The sequence below is a fragment of the Colias philodice genome, chromosome 26 (assembly GCF_061535455.1).
Source record: "Colias philodice isolate Cphi_HAF_F1 chromosome 26, ilColPhil1 Martin Lab GWU primary, whole genome shotgun sequence".
Lineage (NCBI taxonomy): Eukaryota > Metazoa > Arthropoda > Insecta > Lepidoptera > Pieridae > Colias > Colias philodice.
The window spans coordinates 4144541-4167424 of NC_143111.1; the positions used below are offsets into that span (position 1 = coordinate 4144541).

The 22884-nt window shown below is 32.9% G+C and overlaps 1 protein-coding gene across 6 annotated transcripts in view; it reads right to left on the reverse strand.

The window, feature by feature from the left end:
• Positions 1 to 3451: 3451 nt before the first annotated feature.
• The window catches only part of LOC149476858 (uncharacterized), a 29842-nt gene continuing 10409 nt past the window's right edge, over positions 3452 to 22884 (reverse strand). For 3 of the 6 annotated variants that reach the window (XM_089711147.1, XM_089711143.1, XM_089711148.1), the window contains 13 exons: positions 20729 to 20844; positions 19607 to 19782; positions 18437 to 19449; positions 17865 to 17964; positions 16973 to 17116; positions 16381 to 16557; positions 15231 to 15344; positions 13488 to 13624; positions 8619 to 8750; positions 6960 to 7013; positions 6128 to 6218; positions 5524 to 5626; positions 3452 to 5028 (listed from right to left, as the gene is read on the reverse strand). In XM_089711147.1, the coding sequence (XP_089567273.1) occupies positions 4977 to 5028; positions 5524 to 5626; positions 6128 to 6218; positions 6960 to 7013; positions 8619 to 8750; positions 13488 to 13624; positions 15231 to 15344; positions 16381 to 16557; positions 16973 to 17116; positions 17865 to 17964; positions 18437 to 19449; positions 19607 to 19782; positions 20729 to 20844 (2409 nt within the window). In that variant the 3' untranslated portion in view covers positions 3452 to 4976. The remainder of the gene's footprint in view (positions 5029 to 5523; positions 5627 to 6127; positions 6219 to 6959; positions 7014 to 8618; positions 8751 to 13487; positions 13625 to 15230; positions 15345 to 16380; positions 16558 to 16972; positions 17117 to 17864; positions 17965 to 18436; positions 19450 to 19606; positions 19783 to 20728; positions 20845 to 22884) is intronic. The other 3 variants (XM_089711144.1, XM_089711146.1, XM_089711145.1) reach the window with 3 other exon arrangements.

Sequence of the window (22884 nt, forward strand, 5' to 3'; positions counted from 1 at the left end):
TTTAAATGGCTGCCGGCTTTCTTTAATGGCTGTTATATCCACTTGAATTTTTAGGTATGAACCTATGGTAATAAATAGTATAATACCATAAATTGGTATACAAATGTACCTATGTATAATGAATTTATGGTTATTTATAGGCATAAATTCAAGTGGCTATAATGAAAGAAAGCCGGCAGCCATTTAAAAGGCTGCGAAGAAATTTCTTACGCAGATGCAGATTATGTTTAGTTAAGGCGGACGGCATTTCAAAAACCATTTGTAAAAAATAAACAATATGTTAATTAATATTTATGTTGTTTCATTAATTCTCCAAACCTTTTATTAAGATTTAATCATAAAAACTAAACAACAAAAAAAAAACTCAATAAATTGACATTAGAATAAAGTTAAGTTATTTTGGCTGGCAGGTTAAAATTTTATTTCATTCATTTTAAGTTTTGTAGCCATGCGAATACTAATGACTTTTATGGCAATAAATGATTCTTTAATCAAAAATTGGCCGTTCCAAATGATTAAAATTAAATTATGGTAAAGGAGATTGCCCAAGTGACTATGGCACTTGGTATCGCAATCAAACTTATTGTGTCAAGATGAAATATAGCTCAATTTAAAGCTTGATGTTACTTAGTACTTTTAGAAACGATTAAAGTTTTTATGTAAATAAGCCGCAGTTCACGACAATAAAAATAAAACAATAGTTTTATTCAACACTTAAAAAAATACTTTATCGAGTTTAAACTAACGATGAACGTTAAGTTTTACATTTATTACATAGGTAATATTTTAATTTACAAGACAAATGTGAAAAGTAAATCGTAAGATCGTAATAAACTTTATTTCAAAATAAATAACGTCGAACACATAGACCGGGAGATACTGACACAAAATTTCGAGTCATTTGTAACAGGATGGCGGTTCTACAGGGTTCTTAGTACGCAATGACAAAAAGAAAAATGATGGTGTGAACGCTGGTACTGGCGGCTTAGTCGCGTGGGCGTTAGTCGAACTCGTCGGAAAATAGCGAAAGTCAAACGATTTGTAACAGTATGGCACTTATTTTTCCTGTAAGTTTGAGGATCAACGAATATAAATACAAAATTTCAAAGATCTAGGTGTTGGAAATCTTCACTTATATAAATTAATAATAAATTTATTTTTCATGTATGACAGCACTTTTTCCCCCTACTAGAAGTATGGCAAATATAATAATGGTCACATTTTATCAAATACTCTACAAAAAGCCAAATGCAATACTGGTACAAAAAGATAGGCGAAATAAAAAAATTTTGCAGATTTTCGGCGGTATGGCGACCATTTGGAATCGTCCGAAAAGTATGGCATGGCGATTTTCGTAAATGGCTGCACGACGATGGTTACCTGTGCAAAAGTTAGCTTGGTACAAATGGTTGAATAATTGTTTTTTTTAAATCAACACATTCGCGTCGGTATGGCGGGCTGTAAGTCATACCGGAAAAGTATGGCATGACACTACCGCCTACTTCTTTTTTATGGGCTATCGGTAAATTCTAAAATTTTTGTATTACAAATCGTTTGACTTTCGCTATTTTTCCGACGAGTTCGACTAACGCCCACGCGACTAACCCACCGGTACCAGCGTTCACACCATCATTTTTCTTTTTGTCATTGCGTACTAAGACCCCTGTAGAACCGCCATCCTGTTACAAATGACTCGAAATTTTGTGTCAGTATCTCCCGGTCTAACATTCATTTCAAACAGAAACTATGACATGGCGCTTGCGAAAGAGATAGATATATGTGTCAAAACAAAAACTTTTACTTTTATTTCTATTTATTCGGTATAATTACGACTTAATAGTGATAAATATGATCATTATAAATACAAATAGAAATTAACAATATCACGAACACGAGACACAACTAGTATTTTACCGATTCCATACGTGGTCATACATGTTTCAAAACACAAACTTTTACTATTATTTCAATTTATCCGGTATAATTAAGACTTAATAGTGATACATATTATGATCATTATAAATACAAATAGGAAAATTAACAATATCACGAACACGTGGCACAACTAAAATTTTACCGATGCCACCCGTGGTCATTCTCCTTTCGTAATTTTTCGATTTTCATGTACATGATGTTGTTTTTGAAGATGTTACAATCGAAGGACAGCTATGATTTTTTGTGTCAAGAATAACCCTATGTTAAGGTAGTTTTTAGCAGTACCAGCAAAACCTTGGTGGTACATTTTTTTTTCACAGGATTTTTTCGAAAATTCCATATTTTGCCAAGAAATTAAAAAAAACTACAGAAAAAGTTAAAATAAAAAAATGCAGTCTAATTATTTACACAAGATGAGCCTATAATACGATAGGTAGGTTATTGCGCTATACCTATACCAATTTTCATTCAATTCGGTCCAGTAGTTTTCATAAAAGAGTGGTTTTGTGTCAAAAATATTGAAACTCCGGATTATTTATAAAAAAAATCATAATTTCTAAACCATAAGTTTTAAGTTTTTGCGTAACTAAAGTTTGTTTTAAATGATTAGTTACTCATGATGCTCTCAAGCTGAAAAAAATTTTTGGACCACTATAAACGGGCCACCCTGTATAACAATTTAATCTAAAATTAGCGAGCGTAAAAGCTTTTTAAACATTTTGAATTTTTATAAGGGCTAAGGCCTCGTTCCCAAAGGAGATTGTCGTGACAGACCGACGTTAATAACTCGTTTATATCAAAACGTATTATAGTGAAAACTATCCTAAATTGTTTTGTGTTTTTCTAAGGTGTTTACTTATCGGTGTGCACAATAGGTTGTATATAAACTATCTATTTGTGTATGAATAAATGCTTAACCTATTATAATAATAAATCGTTACCTGTGTTTAGCACTTTCATTTCAGTAGTAACCCTAATCCCTATTAATACTTATACGTGAAAGTTTCTAAGAATGTATGGATATATTTGCGACTTTCACGATAAAACCACTGAAATATTTTAGAGTCTTTGCAGTGGCAGAAATAATTCCTTTGGGCTGATAATTCCGCGCAACTGCAAAACATTGTTGCGTTACATCTTTTTATATTAGATATACTTTAGTTGATACCATGGTCATGGTACGATGAAATAACCTCATGAGAGACCTTTTACAAGTAATAGAAAACAGCGCTAAATTACTTATACATACAGCTGTAGGTATAGTTAATGCTCTTGTTTTAATAAGTGTATCTTTTTTAATAGTTTGGAAAGTTGTTCTTTTTTCACAAAGCTTTGGATTTATGTATATCGAATAAAGATGAAACATGATAAAAAGCGGTCCATTACTTTTTGATTTATTATTATTAATTACATAAACATTTCATTAGTGTAGCCTTAAATGTAATTTGAAAGCTCATTCAACACACAAGGAAGCACAACCACGAAAGCTGCAAAACGAAAAATAAAACAAAGCGAATGTAAATACAAGATTTATTAGAAAATGAAAACAAAATCCCTTAGTCTACCTAAATAAGGCACAACGTGTCGAATTAACCGCACAGCACAACTCATATATAAAGCGACTTCGGACGAAACACATTCAAATATAAAATAGGTATTAATTTTGAAAGAAATCAAAACCTTATAAACGTAAAAAATTGATAATATTTATTTCTCTTTTACTGGCTTCAAATACAATTAATATGCTAATATTTTATTACAAATCAAATAATACATGATCGATATCTTTGTCAAAGGAAGAATTGAAGATTTAATTTAATAACAATTTTGCAAAATAATTGCAATGTGTAGATAAATGAAGCAAATCATCCATACAGTTTTATGGAAAATGAAATATTGTAATGTATGAAATAACGTTTAAATTCTACTAAACATTGAAATTTAAAGTACTATTGCGTGTGATTACAGTTCTAAGCCAGAATACAGTTTTGGATATGATTGAGAAGATTACATAGTTATTTATGATTGATATGTCGAAAAAGAGGCATTATACAGATTAAAAAAGTATATTTATAGCAACAGACTATACATATTATACAACAATTTAACTATACATAAATACATCCTTACAGAGATCTCACGTTCTTTCGATAATGTTGTTTGTGCGTATTTTTGTTTTCTTTTCCGGTTTTTATTAAAAAAAGTTAGTAAATATTTGTATAATATAATAAATTTTACATCTAAAGCGTAATTACACGTCCCTAACGTTAATCTCTAAGCAAAAATGCGAATGTCTTTAATGAAATAAATAACTACCCTCGTTTTATATTTCCGTTATAACGAACTACTACCAACTAAATTTTGTAAACAATAGGAATAATATCTTATTTTATATTTGTACCAAATCGTGTAGGTGGAGTTTTTGGAAAATTTTGAGCGTCAATTTATTTAATCAGAGAGCGAATTTTTTATAATAAATTAGAGGTGGAAATGTCAATGGCTTTTCAAACGATGAAAAGTGAACTCCATACCTCAACATACATACATACCAAAATTTTTATCTAGAAAAATTTTGAATGTTTACCGTTTAACTGTATACAAAAGAATAAGATCCCACTAATTTGGTTGAAAAATATTAAAATGATTTATTTTATTAAAATTAAAGGAATATTTATTTTAGAAAAACAATGCGGGTAGTAGGATCTTATTTATCAAACGTTAATAATACAAAAAACTTCCAATTTCCGAACGCATCTTGCAAATTATCTATGACCGCCACACTCGTCTATTATCTATACAAAAGTTTATACAAAAGAAAATGACATAATTAATAATTTAAACGCATCGCATCGTTCATTGGTCGTTAGTTACGCGACAAAATGGCCGTCGCATTAGTGACTATTAATACTACTATAAGAAAAAACACGTTAGAAAAGACACAGGAGTTTCGTAATCAGTCATGTTATGGGTATACTAGGATTTATAGAGTTAAAATATAAATAATACAATGGTTAGGGACTGGCCCTTAGTTGGCACGTTGGTCAATAGTGGTCCATGTCTGCTGTCGGCGCCACTGAGTATACTGACGGCGGCCTGCAAATAAAACGACCTTTATGTAATACATAATATATGCTTTTATAAAAATAAAATATACACACCCACGTCATACCATAATCACACTTATTTCTTTACTAGCTTTTCGCCCACGTAGTACAAGGAAAACCCGCATAGTTTCCGTTCCCCTGATATTTACGGGATAAAACTTATGTGTTAATCCAAGTTACACTGTATGTGTGCCAAATTTCATGAAAATCAGTTCAGCGGTTTTTGCGTGAAGAAGTAACAAACATACAAACTTCGCATTTATGATACTAGTAGGATTTTTGTTCTGATATAAATTGTACAAGAGGCGGACACATTGCTAAACAGCATCTCTACAGTATCAAACATGGGATAGTGGAAAAAAAAACCAATTATAATTATGTATTTCAATGGTACAAAACACATACTATCAACTTTATACGGGGTAATTTATTTTGTAGAAATAATGATACAAATCTTATAGTATAATATACAATATACATTTACCTTAAAGCTCGTCTGGGTGCAGGTAATCTTGAAGGCCTGGGTAACGCGGAGACACGCGGTTCGATTCCCGTCTGAGGCCGGATCGGCTCTGGTTGGGAAGCTGCTGAAAAACGCAAAAAATATTTTTAACGAATTTAAATCATGATTTTATGTGAATAAAGAGATTTAACTGCTTAGTAGTAGTAGTATATATTTTTTAAGCTAGCTAATTTCAAAATGTTTACTCAATCAATATTTTCATTTCTACTTAATATTCTACTTTTTATATTCCACACCGGGAATCGAACCCATAAACCGTCAATTTAAATGCTTGACACAGGTAAAATACTTCTTTATAAATTGATATAAATACAAAATACTCTCTATTGATATGATTTTCAGATACACCATTTAGTAGCAAGTAGCCCTTTTACAACAGATTCAATAACCTAAACGACAATCCTAAGCCATAATTAATTTACAATTAATTAATTTTCGACGCAGTACACTTAACATCAGGTGACGCGTCTGCTCTGTTGCCTCCTCTTATATAAAAAATAATAATAATTTACAATTCATAAAACTATTATTATTTTCTACAAAAAGGAAATTATTAATGAATTACCGGGTGCCGGCCGCTGTGAAGGTACAGAAGTAGGTCGAGTGACGCGCAGTTGAGAACTGCCCGCCAATGAGTGCGGACGTGTCGTGGGAGGCTATAGTTTAAAAAAATATAATAAATAATCAACATTAGTACGAATTTAACTGTATTTTTAACCGAAGGTTGGAATGCTAATAGTTACACATAAGGGTCATATTTGCATAGATCGTTAAATCGATGAAAATTAAGATGTGTAATGTATTCTAAACTATTTTTCCTATAACTGGTAACCAATACGAACATGCAAGTAACAAAATAAAAACATAAACATTATTGACCACATAAAATAAACTTCCCAAAAAGTAAGCCCAAAGACAAACACAATATTTTAATCACAATTATTATAAGCACAAAAAATGCTTAATGATATATATCAATGTTAATTAAAGCGAATGAAAAACTACTTTGAAATGAATGAAAATCATTAATTAAGCAAGCATGTTTCATCAATATTTGATATTTTCAAAATCAGCCAAGTACTTTTTGAATTGCTAAATTACAAACAAACAATCCTATAAAAAATTCAACATCAAGTTACGAATGAAATTATTGTGTGCTCATTAATTTCTATGATTTCCAATATTTTTACGTTATATTTATTTTAATGTATATTTCTTCGTTCTCTATATCTATGTATTAACAATCGTGTCAGCTACATCACTTATAACTCAAGAACTACTAAACGGATTTTAATGATTTTTGGTTTGTTGAATTTGTCTCTTTTTAGAAAATAGCATACAAGTCTACCAATACTAAAAAATAAGTTTTATCTTTATAGTTTTAATATAAAACTTACAGCCGCATACTGGTTCCGCATGACGACGCCCGCGTTGCCCGCACACAGGCGCAGCTTCACACACACATGTTAGCACGTTAATGTGTGCGTTACGGATAGATATGTGTATAGATAATAACGGTCTATAGCTTTATCTTTGTTATATCTTAATATATATAAATCTCGTGTCACAATGTTTGTCCTCAATGGACTCCTAAACCACTTAACCGATTATAATAAAATTCGCACACCATGTGTAGTTCGATCCAACTTGAGAGATAGGATAGTTTAAACATGTAGGTACCACGGGCGAAGCCGGGGCGGACCGCTAGTTAGTATTTATGTTTATAATTGAGGAATGTGCAAAATTATGTGTAACTTTATAACAATATTTACTGCAATGATTTTTTTAAAGACAAGGACAATATACTGTTTGGCTTTGTTACACATACTATAACAAGTTGGTAAATTGCATTTTCATATGAAAAGGTGCACTAATTTGAATTAGAGAGGTATTTAATAAAAATATTAGTTTGAAGGATGTAAAGGTAATGAATGCCTCGAATTTTGAATGTGATTTATAAACGTGAAGAGTGGGTAGAATATAAGTTTGGTAAATAGTTTATTTACTTAATTAGATGAAAGTTATTGTTTTTTTTTTTCAATATAGACCGTAATTATTACATGAATGTATTAATAATCGACACACACATCTATTCGTAACGTACTATGCGATGGATAGGTGAAAGTTCAATCAAGTGTATATATAATAAACCATACAATTTATTTTATAAACAATGTGACAAAATCTTTGAAACAACGCAAAACATCACATTTGAATCGAATTTTAACGTATTTTCATTTTATTGAAATATATTCTAATATTTTCAACAATCCATCGACACACAAAATAATAATCGCTGAATAAATGACACAAATTAATCACACAGACAATTATTAGACACAGTATGAATTAAAACATAAAATATACCAATAAACCCATGATTGAACAAACAATATATTATAATATTACACTGTATTTTACTTCCCATCACCACACTACCAAAATACTGTAATAAACTGATTCATGCATGGATATATTTTCTAGGTAACAGTAGGTCTTTGACTAAATGTCTGAATAATTAAAGCGACTATGACAAGAAATTATTATATTCATTGTGTTGACGTTATGTTGTGTTGATGATTCCTTTATAATTGTTTAAAGTATAGCTATAGCTTTTGTCTGAAATGTTTCACAAATCATACGCTCGTGTATGTGTGTATGTGCGCAACGCGTTTGCGCATGTATTTATACGTGTGTGTGCGAAAACATGTGCGTGTGTGTGAGTACGCGTATATTATTTGTACAAGTGCGCGTTTATGTGTGGGGATGTATTATTGAAGTGAAACTTCTTTATCGGGGTTGGAAAAAAATTAAGTGTAACATTTTTTCGTTACGCGTGATATTTTTCCGTTACGCGCCATCTTTTTCTTATCCCTACCACGCGTGAATCGACATATTTCTGTAAAGTTGCATATAGTAAATTATTTTTGAAAAATAAGTTCATAAAGAAGTTTCACTTCTTACGTGTGTACACTGGTACACACACACATTTTTTTTCTGTATGTATCTATTTACGTGTCCTTACTGTGTGTGTATGTTTGTGTGTGCATACTCACGTCCTTAGGCGGCACAATTTGGCTGTGCGGTCGTTCCCGCCTCAAAGTTTCAGTGCCTTGTCGAACTAATGCTGGAGGCGCTGTGAAAGCGGGCTTCGACAGTTTGTCCACGTGCACCTCGCCGTAATCGCTCTGGAATTGTGTAAAATATACATTAGATATTAATAATTTTGTTTTTTGAAGTGAAAACTTCTTTAGCGGCGTTGAGCACTTTTTCTGTAATGGGTATAAAATCTTAAACTCGCGTCAGGACACGTGACCTGATCGAAAAAGCGTAATACGGATACCATTCCAAAATATCAAACATGCTGAACGTTAATATAGGCCAGTAGAAATCGACACTAAAAAACCCTAAATTCGCAAAGCACGATGTAGATTTGAATTTTTGGTATGTTGTTTGGATCAGTTAGGGTGATGTAAATCCCAATTTGCAACTTCGAAAAAGTTGTGCTCGCTGCGCACCACGTGATAAACTGCGAAAATTTTGGACTTTTTTCACTTTTTGCTCTAAAAGTCATAAACTATGCGTTTCCGACAAGTATGATTCAGTACATAAATTAAGGTTATTAAATTTGCAACAATTTAAGCCTAACCGCAGCTCTCTAAACCTTATAACGACTAAACTGTGGCCATTCGAAGATGGTTCATTTTTCCCGAAATATTGAAATTTTTAGTTTTGCTCCCGTTTGAAGCAAAATATTGGCAAAAACCGCTCGTTCTATGAGAAGTTCGTATAATAAAGTTGTAGTGCATTTAATTTTCTTTCATAAGAGCATAGAACAAAGTCTGTGAGACAAATAGTTCACTCACAATATCTGAAAAACAAAAAGAAGGTAGAAATAGATTTTTAAAGAATTGAAACTGAGGGCATATAAAATCATAAAAAGGATAATACTTTTTCATTTGCAGGATAGGTAATTAACAAAATTACAAAGATAATTAAATTTGCAACAATTTAAGCCTAACCGCAGCTCTCTAAACCTTATAACAACTAAGCTGTGGCCTTTCAAAGATAGTCAGTTTTTCCCGAAATTTTCAAATTTTTAGTTTTGCTCCCGTTTGAACCAAAATATTGGCAAAACCGCTCGTTCTATGAGAAGGTCATAAAATAACGCTGTAGAAAATTTAATTTTGTTAATTACCTATCCTGCAAATGAAAAAGTATTATCCTTTTTATGATTTTATATGCCCTCAGTTTCAATTCTTTAAAAATCTATTTCTACCTTCTTTTTGTTTTTCAGATATTGTGAGTGAACTATTTGTCTCACAGACTTTGTTCTATGCTCTAATGAAAGAAAATTAAATGCACTACAACTTTATTATACGACTTTCTCATAGAACGAGCGGTTTTTGCCAATATTTTGGTTCAAACGGGAGCAAAACTAAAAATTTGAAATTTTCGGGAAAAACTGACTATCTTTGAAAGGCCACAGCTTAGTTGTTATAAGGTTTAGAGAGCTGCGGTTTGGCTTAAATTGTTGCAAATTTAATTAGCTTTGTAATTTTGTTAATTACTTATACTGCAAATGAAAAAGTATTATCCTTTTTATGATTTTATATGCCCTCAGTTTCAATTCTTTAAAAATCTATTTCTACCTTCTTTTTGTTTTTCAGATATTGTGAGTGAACTATTTGTCTCACAGACTTTGTTCTATGCTCTAATGAAAGAAAATTAAATGCACTAGAACTTTATTATACGACCTTCTCATAGAACGAGCGGTTTTTGCCAATATTTTGCTTCAAACGGGAGCAAAACTAAAAATTTCAATATTTCGGGAAAAATGAACCATCTTCGAATGGCCACAGTTTAGTCGCTATAAGATTTAGAGAGCTTTAATTAGGCTTAAATTGTTGCAAATTTAATAACCTTAATTTATGTACTGAATGATACTTGTCGGAAACGCATAGTTTATGACTTTTAGAGCAAAAAGTGAAAAAAGTCCAAAATTTTCGCAGTTTATTATTTGCGTATAATCTTTTTTCCTACTTTCCCAAATTTTGTAATTTTGTTAATTACCTATCCTGCAAATGAAAAAGTATTATTCTTTTTATGATTTTATATGCTCTCAGTTTCAATTCTTTAAAAATCTATTTCTACCTTCTTTTTGTTTTTCAGATATTGTGTGTGAAATATTTGTCTCACAGACTTTGTTCTAGTCTCTTATGAAAGAAAAATAAATGCACTACAACTTTATTATACGAACTTCTCATAGAACGAGCGGTTTTTGCCAATATTTTGCTTCAAACGGGAGCAAAACTAAAAATTTCAATATTTCGGGAAAAATGAACCATCTTCGAATGGCCACAGTTTAGTCGTTATAAGGTTTAGAGAGCTGCGGTTAGGCTTAAATTGTTGCAAATTTAATAACCTTAATTTATGTACTGAATCATACTTGTCGGAAACGCATAGTTTATGACTTTTAGAGCAAAAAGTGAAAAAAGTCCAAAATTTTCGCAGTTTATCACGTGGTGCGCAGCGAGCACAACTTTTTCGAAGTTGCAAATTGGGATTTACATCACCCTAACTGATCCAAACAACATACCAAAAATTCAAATCTACATCGTGCTTTGCGAATTTAATGTTAATTTCCACTGGCCTAATAATCAAGTTTTCACTTCTGCCGGCACTCCCGGAGTGCAACCCGTCTTTTTTTTGTAAGTGGCTGTGGCGTGAGTTTGACAAAAGCTTCATATCACCTGTGTGGGTGCTAAACTAAAGACTCCCGTCGCATTAGCGAAAGCGTATTGACCATTCGAAATAACACCGTTCGACAAATAACGTTCATTGATTGTAATAAACTAAAATTGGTCTATAACTTTCGTAAAGCGTCATATCGACGCACGCGCAGGTGCAGCGGCCTTGGAACATAGCAGGTTACATTATACGTAGTAGTATTCGGTCTGTTATCCATAACTAGCGGTCTGCCCCGGCTTCGCTCGTGGTACATGAATAGCCTTCCTCAATAAATGGGCTATCTAACACTGAAATAATTTTTCAAATATGACCAGTAGTTCCTGAGATTAGTGTGTTCAAACAAACAAACAAACTCTTCAGCTTTATAATCTTCATATTAATATACAGGGTGTCCCAAAAAGTAGTGATGAACGGAAGCTGGGAGGTAGAGGACCAAGAGGGCTATCCGAATCACCCCCATGTGTGTTATGCGATTTTTCGTATTTTCGGAGTTATTACATTTTTTTCAATTTTTCATCTATCGCCGAGTACGATGAGATTTTTATTTATGGTGACGTGAATTATTGCGCTAGATGCTTGTTTTTTTTTGTGTGCTAAGCTGAAAGATAGGCCAATTCAGTATGGTAACATTTACTATCGTTAGATCTTCGAATGGAATAAAAAAAAGAATTAAATGCCAAGAAAGATAAAATTACCCAGTATGTTCATAACTTCAAGGGCCCATAAAAAAATAAAATCACATAAAAAAGGTTTTCCATTTGGCTTTTAAAAACTTGCTCTATCGATCAGGTAGCCACCATAAAAATTTCATTTTATTATTCTGAAGGCTTCAATCGAAAAATTGAAATCTAAATGTGGTAAGTGCAAAATTTTTATTAACATGATGATCATTAAAACCAATAAATAGGTGTTTAATTACCAGAATTTTTTTAAATAGCCCCGCTGTTGCTCAGTGCAAGTGCGACATCACCGTAAAAAGTTGTCTTTTAAATGTCTGAATGCTTTTTTATCATTTTTAATGGTTTCTTCTGCTACTATGAATTTCCGGGTTATTTTGTCCAAATTGGGGCATTCTCTCAAGTAGCCGAGGTCTTTTTAGTATCCCCATTGAAAAAAAATCAATGGGGTTTATTCGAGGGACCGTGGAGGCCAGGCTTTAAAGCAGGCGTCACCGGCGCATGCGCAGGCTGCAACGACCAATCCATCTTTCAGGGTATTTTTGCCCTTTAGCCTGGCCTCCACGGTCTCCGGACATAAACCCTATTGAATTTTTTCCGTGGGGATACTACAAAGACGAGAGACTGCCACAATTTGGACGAAATAACCCGGAAATTCATAGTAGCAGAAGAAACCATTAAAAATGATAAAAGAGCATTCAGACATTAAAAAGACAACTTTTTACGGTGATGTCGCACTTGCATTGAGCAACAGCGGGGCTATTTAAAAAAAATTCATTTTTAAACACCTATTTATTGGTTTTAATAATCATCATGTTAATAAAAATTTTGCACTTACCACATTTAGATTTCAATTTTTCGATTGAAGCCTTCAGAATAATAAAATGAAATTTTTAGGGTAGCTACCTGATCGATAGAGCAAGTTTTTAAAAGCCAAATGGAAAACCTTTTTTATGTGATTTTATTTTTTTATGGGCCCTTGAAGTTATGAACATACTGGGTAATTTTATCTTTCATAGCATTTAATTCTTTTTTTTATTCCATTCGAAGATCTAACGATAGTAAATGTTACCATACTGAATTGGCCTATCTTTCAGCTTAGCACACAAAAAAAACAAGCATCTAGCGCAATAATTCACGTCACCATAAATAAAAATCTCATCGTACTCGGCGATAGATGAAAAATTGAAAAAAATGTAATAACTCCGAAAATACGAAAAATCGCATAACACACATGGGGGTGATTCGGATAGCCCTCTAAGTCCTCTACCTCCCAGCTTCAGTATATCACTACTTTTTGGGACACCCTGTATATAAATCTCGTGTCACAATGGACTCCTAAACCACTTAACCGATTATAATAAAATTCGCACACCATGTGCAGTTCGATCCAACTTGAGAGATAGGATAGTTTAAACATGTAGGTACCACGGGCGAAGCCGGGGCGGATCGCTAGTATCAATATAGATTACTATTAGTTATTTTATCTATAATTACCTGTGGGGGCGGTAAAACAACAGATTCTCGTCTAATCGGCGTAGGTACAGATGCAGTTGGACTTAACGCAGGGTTGGACGCGTATACACCGCGACGCACCATCGTGCGGCCGAGTGCACGGGACTGTAACTGTGGACCTGCGGAAAATGTTATTTATTGTTACATGTAACTTTTGATTTAATATTTTTGTAGATTTTTGTAGCTGTCAATATAGTTATAAATTTATAAAGAATAGAAAAAAATCGATCACGAGGCGGGACTCGAACCCGCATCCTTTCGCGCCATTCCATTTTTCATATTGGTTGAGATAGTTGTTAATCATCTCAATAGATGGCGCGCGGTGTGTCCCTTAGACGGATAAAACTGAAAGAATAGAATAAATTCGATTGCTCTGGCGGGTCACGAATGGCTGAGTTGGTCAAGCATCCGCCCCGGAATGGCGCGAAAGGATGCGGGTTCGAGTCCCACCTCGTGATCGAATTTTTTCTATTCTTTATAAATTTATATTTATAAAGCATTTGAATGCCATGAAACAAAAAATATAAATTTTGTCAATATAGTTGTCATTATTTCCTGTCAGAACTTGCTTAGCTATCAAATACTATACGCCGCTTTCCTTTTGCATTCGTACGAATTGTGCTAGATGCTCAGACGTTGTTTATACGACGTTTTGACCATACTACCCTCACTTTGTTAATAGCCGTTGACTTGCTGTGATTTATTATCTACCGTCTTCTCAATTAGGCAGTTGGGTAGAATCGCATTACATTCTCATTACATTTAAGCTAATATCGAACCCAGCCAGCCCCGTGTATATTTCTAAAATTATAAATTATATACAGGGTGTCCGTACATTGGTATACTAAGCGCGAAGGGACTTGTAGTTTTGCATACACTGATCACGTAAAAAATACTTAAACAACAAAATTACGTCAAAAATTTTTTGCTAAATTTTTCCTGAAAATCCATGTTTTCTTCTCTAGCTTCGCGCAACCGGCATATACCGCTTCTCTAATGTGAGCATTTTGTCTATGAAAACATAATCTTAAACGATAGCTCACGTTCTGGTGGCAAAAATGGGCGGGTTGCTTGTTAGGAGTGTACACATAGAGTTTTAAAAATTCATCTATTTGAAAAAAAAATGCGTCTGGGATTTTTTAAGTATTTTTTACGTACTCAGCGTATGCAAAACTATAACCTCCTTTGAGCTTAGTATACCAACAGTGGGACACCCTGTATATGTATTAATTGAAAGTAAGTATAGAATAAGTTATAGTTTAATGTAAGAAGTATAGTAATATAGTATAATGTACAGCTGACTGGATGAGCATGAATTAAATAAAGTTTTTTGTGCCGATTATGTTATTTTTTTGAACCCCTTATGCACATCCCCTTATCATAGAAGATTTGTCCTGTTACGAACCATTAATTCTTTCCCATTTTTACGTGTCTTTCACTTGCATGCATAGCCTACATTTGCTGTATGTTAAAGATTCGTTTATTTACAGTATAAATATATCAGTTATGGTAATATAAATATTTTTTACTAGCGATCCGCCCCGGCTTCGCCCGTGGTACATATTTCGCAATAAAAAGTAGCCTATGTTCTTTCTCAGGGTCTAAAGATTATCTGTGCCAAATTTCATCAAAATCGGTCCAGTAGTTTATGCGTGAAAACCATACATACATACATACAAACCTTTCCTCTTTATAATATTAGTATAGATTGACGAAAAAACTTACCAGGTATTCTGTTAAGTTCTCTATGTGAACTATACTGCCTTAATTTGGAGGTGGGTAGATTCGTTTTCACGACAGCAACAGTGGACGGCGGCGGCATTTTCGTAGTTGATGTTGCTAAAAAGATAAAAATTATTATTGTTTTTGTCAAAAAAAAATGTGATTTGTCAAATTAAAGAAAATCTTTTTGTAATTATAGACATAAATCTTAAGGTGTAAATAGTTTAAAATGTATATTCGTTCCATTCATTGAAAGTGTCCATCAATTCAAAACGTTTACAAAAAAGTACACCACAAAATGAGTAAAATTTTTGAAGTGGAAACTTCAATAGCGGCGTTGAGCACTTTTTCTGTAATGGATATAAAATCTTAAACTCGCGTCAGGACACGTGACCTGATCGAAAAAACGTAAGACGGATACCATTCCAAAATATCAAACATGCTCAACGTTAATAATCAAGTTTTCACTTCTGCCGGCACTCCCGGAGTGCAACCCGTCTTTTTAGGGTTCCGTAGCCAAAATGGCAAAAACGGAACCCTTATAGTTTCGTCATGTCCGTCTGTCCGTCTGTCCGTCTGTCCGTCTGTCACAGCCGATTTACTCGGAAACTATAAGTACTACAGTGATGAAATTTGATGGGAATATGTGTTGTATGAACCGCTACAAAAATATGACACTAAATAGTAAAAAAAAGAATTGGGGGTGGGGCCCCCCATACATGTAACTGAGGGATGAAATTTTTTTTTTCGATGTACATACCCGTGTGGGGTATCAATGGAAAGGTCTTTTAAAATGATATAAAGTTTTCTAAAAAACATTTTTCTTAAAGTGAACGGTTTTTGAGATATCAGCTCTCAAAGTCGTAAAAAGTATGTCCCCCCCCCTCTATTTTTATAACTACGGGGTATAAAATTCTAAAAAAAATAGAGGTGATGCATGCTAATTAACTCTTTCAACGATTTTTGGTTTGATCAAAGTATCTCTTATAGTTTTTGAGATAGGTTGATTTAACTGTAATTTATTATATTTGCTGCTACGGAACCCTTTGTGCGCGAGCCCGACTCGCACTTGGCCGGTTTTATTTTAAACTTATTTTTTTTTTGGGAACTGATAAAAACACAACACAACATAGTATTATTACGACCTAATTACCTGGAATAGCATAACTAGAAGCGACCTTCCCTGGCGGAGTCCTAATATGCAAGGAGCTCGGTATTTTCTTATCCGGGCTGCTTTTTGGCGCCAAAATATCTCGTTTAGCCGAAGATTTCTTCACTAATGTAGCGCTGTTTATTACCGTTGTGTTCATGTCGTATGTTCTTTCCATATCTGTGTAAAACGTTAGTAGTTTAAAGGGCTTTAGGTTCTATTTTTTTTAAGTTATTCAGTAATAATTTTGCTGTCTATTGAAATACTAATCGAGTATTAAATTTGTTACATATTAAAATATTCTGTCATTTAAAAACAACATCAAAGAAAGTAACATTACACATTGAAAAATTATTTTTATTACGAGTGATTTTGCGAAAACTTCATTAGTTTGAAATTTAATAAAAAAAATCGTAAACAACATCGATTTTGCCTTTTACCATATTCTAGTATTTAACTATTTAAATGTGTCCTCTTTTAATTTTTAATTAAGTATCCAAAACGTAAAAAAAAGTTGCAAAAAACAAAATCGCTAGATATTTGCACATTTGTCCAGTTCTAACTTAAAAACAAGTAACATACTATACAAACTTACTGTTAGTACTAGGCGCTTTGGTCATTGTATACGATTTGTCGTCAATCACATCGTATATAGGCGATATAGTACTGTGTAGGTTCATTAGTTCATTTTTCGACCCTTTCCGTATGCTCGTTAGAGGTGTGGAGGCTACTGATAATTCTAGAAGTTTAAAAATATATGATTAATAGATTATTTAAATATATCCCGTATTTGTTCGGTTTGAAGCAGCATTCGAACCATCGACTTTTGACGGGACAACGTCTTATAATTCGATATAGCCGGCTGCACGCACGAAAAAACATGACTCATGCGGCGTTACCTCGCTCTGAGGCGTTCCATGTAAGGCTTGAAGTGCGAGCGAGAGCGCGGAAAGAGCGACGAAGAAGCACAATCGGACGTTGTCACATTCAACTATCGTCAGTAAACCGACTTTACAGACAACATTTTTTTTTTTTTTGAATTAAATTTGATTTCAACTAAATGCAGGGCATTATACTAGTAAACAATTCTTATAATCGATTGAGTAGTATTTATTTTTATACATTTAAACATTTGGAAAGATTGGATCTTGTAGAAATACATGAATAAATCCTTGTTGTATCAACAAACAATTAAATTGGGTTACCTGGAAGAGATGGCTCTGTAGCTATAAGGTCGCCCATTGTGCAATTTATGTCACGTATTCTATTATGTAATGTGGTTCTATTTTATGTAAATTTGGTGTGTACAATAAAGTTCTCATTCATTCATTCAAACAATTAAATTGATGATTATTTATATGCCGCACATTACATGTTGAAAACGTATGACATAAAAATGTTGCGATATCATGAAATCCACGAACAAAAACACTACTTATCCAAAGCATTTAAAGTATCTTAAAGGATAAATAATTGTTAAAACTTACTTGGATGATCAATTAGATCTGGTGGGCTGCTCGAACTAAAGGTCCCTGTGTCTGTGCTCTCACTTGATCCCACCATCGCCCGCTGTTCTAAATCCCAAGCCTACAATAATAAAAAAGTATAATATTAATCTTAATATATATAAATCTCGTGTCACAATGTTTGTCCTCAATGAACTCCTAAACCACTTAACCGATTATAATAAAATTCGCACACCATGTGCAGTTCGATCCAACTTGAGAGATAGGATAGTTTAAACATGTAGGTACCTCGGGCGAAGCCGGGGCGGACCGCTAGTTATCTATAAGAATTACGCGTACATTTTATGTCCTAAGGGGCAAAAGCAATAAAAGCAAAAATTTTATCAATAGTCTTATGTCTCTGTAAAATTGAAAATTGTTTTATAGTTCAACATATTATAGGCATGAATTCATGAGTTAATGTTGAAAATTTTAAGAATCGCATAATTCAACTCACTTTATTTTATTATTGAGAGAGAGGCAATAATTAAAAACAGAACTAATATATGCTTTTGCTCATATTATTTATAGATTGAATATTGAATATCACTCACCTCTTGCTGTAGCGTTGTATCTTCATTATCAATTAAATTCATAGTGGCCGAATTGATATCAATAATATTAGTTTCATTCGACTTCACATATACCACCGTAGCGTCCATTGCATTTGCATTCATTTTGGGCGAAGCCTTTTTGAACGTCGCATTTCGCTTTGGCGTCTCTCTAGGGGGAGGTTCATCTCTATTCATGGCTTTTCTTCTTGACAATAATTCTGAAGCATTCTCCATACTTTGTCTTGGCACTGTTATTGTTTGGTTTGGTAATTGGATAGTTTTTATTGGTGAAGTGTCCACTTGATTGGGCAAAGGTTTATCTGGTTCTGTAGGTAACGCTTTCCTAGCTAACGAAAGTTTTTGCCGCGCTTGTATTATTTCGTTCAATTCTTGTTTATCGAGCGTCACGTTCATGCTATTCTTTCCTTGTTCCACCGGTTTTGGCACATCCATTTCGTTGAAGAACGCATCGTCCTTTTCGAAGGTGGAATTCATGTTTTCCTTCTCAGCGTCGATGTCCCTTCTGAATTTGTTGTTCGAGTAGTGCAGGGTTATGGTCTCGCTCATTTCGCCATTTTGTCGTTTCGGCGAATCTTTCTGGAGCGCGACATTATCACAGTTCTCGTTTAATACTTTCCCGGTGTCTATTTGGCACGCTTCCTCCCTTGCTTTCGTGTAGCTTTCGGAATTTTTGATTGAATCACGTTTAAAACTGTTGTATAACTGGCATCTCGGTCTAGCGGACAGCAATCTCTCCGATTGTTCTAAGTTTGTGAAAGTCGCCGAACTGAAGATATTCGTTTCCGGGTCTTTTGCTCGAGTGGAATTAGATATAATGTACGATGAATTGACAGAACTGACTAAACTGGGCGGCAATGAGTCTATTAAGCTGTCGTTGTCTGGGTAAGTGGTCTGTGAAAGGAAGCTCGTGCTCATGTCTTTCTCGTCTAATATGCTAAGGGTCATGCTTGTCATCATTGGATCTATACTGTTGCGACCTGACATTGGCACACCTGAAAATATAAGAAAGTAACATAAGCTTAAAGACACATTATGATTGTATTTGTACATTATTCAATTGTATCCCTTATTCTATTTGATTGTGCACTTTATTAAATTAAAAAACACTTTTTTATAATTATGTATTTTACAAAATGTTGAGTGATTTACCTGAGTCTTTTTGAGATAATAAAGATTTCTTGCCATCTAAAGATTCCATGTTGAAATTGCCCGAATTTTCCATGACAAGCGAAGACACGAGGCTCGGTGGTGACATGCGCATTAGCGATTCACCACTCTGGTACATATTGAGACTTCCCCTTTCGTTCATCATATTTGTTAGACCCCTGAATATGAAAAAAAAATAATAAAGAATAATGAACTTATATCGCTATATAGATTATATCAGCTAATATTTATGTAAATCTTAAAATTACAGGTTTTAAAGTGAAACTTTTATTACATCGTCTCAAACTTTTTGGTTTGTGTAGCGCATGTCGCGGGACGGTCGGCTGCCGAGTAGGTATAAAGCAGTGTTCGGAAAGTTTCACTTTTACCGTGGTTTCATAAAACCACACAACATTTTTTTCAAATGTTTAAAGTTGTATTCTTAATTTGAGTGAGTCTTAGTTTTTTAAGTCTTTGTTGTTTTTACATATGGCAATTATCGAAAGTGTGGTCACATTATCGATATATTGTATCACGCTTAGTCATTCTGAGTAATAGCCAGAAAGTCTACCAATATTTCTTTTATTTTGGCTTTAATTTATTTAGAAAGTTATCTTGTTCAAGAATAACATACTATTGACTTTTTGTTTAGAATTTCACTTTATTACAACGATCGGTAAAGATTGTAGTTTTTAACTTGATAACACATTAATAAATCCTGCAAATTCTAAGAAACCTGTTCAATAATCTTCATATGCAAGTAATTAAATTGCTTGTATTTACTGACCTCCTTAAAGATTTATACAGAGTGATGAGCACAAACTTCACATCAAGTTAGTATTACAATATTTATAAACTAAATGAATTCATATACAATCAAATCAATATGTAAATGGATATTTTTGTTTATATCACAGGATTTTTTTTCGTATTTTTGACCTAATTTGGAGTTAAAAACTAAGATCTAACTTCATTGTTAAATGTTTTCCGTTTGTTCCTTATGCAAAAATCTATTTCAATTCTCATTTCATTGCCAAATTATCGCACTTTCAAAGGATGTATTAGCCGCACCCTGTATAAGCCGCAATCAATTTACTAATCGAGAGGAAAACGTTAAAAACTCACTTATTGAATGTGTTAAAATTATTCATAGGTTGCGTGAAGTCCACCTTGATTGGTTTGAAGCGTGATTGGTCAGAAAGCCGGTCTGGATCTGACGGCATGTCGAGTTCGTCTTCTAGCTGAAATGTTAATTCAAACATGATTAAAGAAACAATTATAGATAAACAATAACTATATAACATAAATGAAGAAGATTTTATATATAAGGAGGCAATAATAACCTGCAAATACATCTTTATTCAGTTTAGGGCCGATTTTTCAATCCATGGTTAAAACTTATTCGCCCAATAAAGTATTACACGATAATATTAAAATGTCACCCGTAAACTGTCAAAGACGGGCAAAAAATTCATTTTTGAAATGGTAGTTTAATACGTTATTCGACGAATAGTATTAACCAAGGATTGAAAAATCAGCCATTAGAATATCACTAGTTATTCTAAAGAAGCTTATCACCTTTTTTCATGATTTCAATAATTAGGGTAAGTAACTTCTGACATGTTAATTTCAATATGTTTTATGTCTCACAAACAAAAGAGCCTGTTTGAGATCCTTGGACCTTGGATGAGAAGTCATGGTCTGGTAAGTCATACTATAGTATTTTTAGATAGTCTGTACCTCTACTTATATAATAATATTAAAATATAGGACGTAGTACGTTTTTAAAATCTGACTTTCTATACAGGAATTTCCTTTTAAAGAAATAGGTAAACATTATCATTTATCAATATCCCTTGATAAGAAATTAGAATTTATTTGAAGCGTAAATTATTAATTATGTTTGGTTGCCGATAATATTGTGGTTAAAACAAACAACATAAACATAATCGTATTTTCTTTGCACCGTAAATAATTAAACAGCTGTTTAAATATCTATGCATCGATTATTAAAATAATAATGTGTATTATAAGTTGCATATTGTACATTTACAAATTACTTTCTACTTAAGTATATATTGATTGCTGTAAATTTGAATGCCACAAATAGACAAAAACGCGTGAAGTGTAATTATAATTACAAAATTGTACTTCCCCTATTTAATGAGCCTTTATCACAATGACAATATAATTAAAACATTTAACTTATATGTAACTAACCACCTATTTAAAAAAACACAACATGTTTTCTTCCGGTATATTTGTATTCAATATTATTACCACATAGTTTTTTTAATCTCAATTATAGCTTCAATTTTGTTCACTGTAACATGATAACCATCTGTGAATGTATTGAAAACGAAAGTTAATTTCAGTCACGAGACATGCGTTTCGTATTTTATGTAACTAAATTGTAACTGTTGAACGAATTCTATTCCATTCATTGATTGATGTGTTGATTATTAAGCGTTAAAAGAAATAAAGAAAAAGAAAAGATTTAAGGTGCATTTCAATTTATGTATTTTGTAAGTACATTGTTAAGCCGTTCGCAAAATATATTCAGCATTGTTCATACAAATGCATATTAATTTAATAGAAACAAATATAATTACATTTCTGTCGAAGTATTTAAATGTCCAAAATATAATAATGAATTATTGCAAAAATCGTACGCAAATACTGCCTATGTATAATTAATAATTATCAAGATATCATTCATGTTACATACGCAATACCCCATTTAAAACATTATCACATATTGATAATCGTGTAATCACGTCATACTCAATTTATACGCCGAAATATCAGATATAATTATACAGATTCTGTATCTACGAATATTATACAGTTGCAACGGAGACAAATTAGCATAATCGCGAGATAATTTTACCGTGTTACGCGAAGTGACGCAAACAAAATATTGACTCGCTGGTTGGCGTCCGAAACGGTCTCAAACATTCATAGATCAGGGCTGTACAAATCATCTTAAAATTATTATTAGTGATGAATGATGATGAATAATATTATGAGTAAATATGGATGACTTGTATCGGGAAATATATAGGTATATAATATGTATATATCTTTGGGTAAGGCGATGGGGAATTTTATAAAATAATAATGGAATACAATACCCAACCCCAAGCTAACTAACTCACGACTAGAATAAGGACTTATAGATAATAACGGGCCTGTACAAAATATAATCCGATATAAAAATAGTTATTTTAGTGCATACATTTTTCTATATTAGTGTTTTTTTATGTTTTATCGTTCAACAC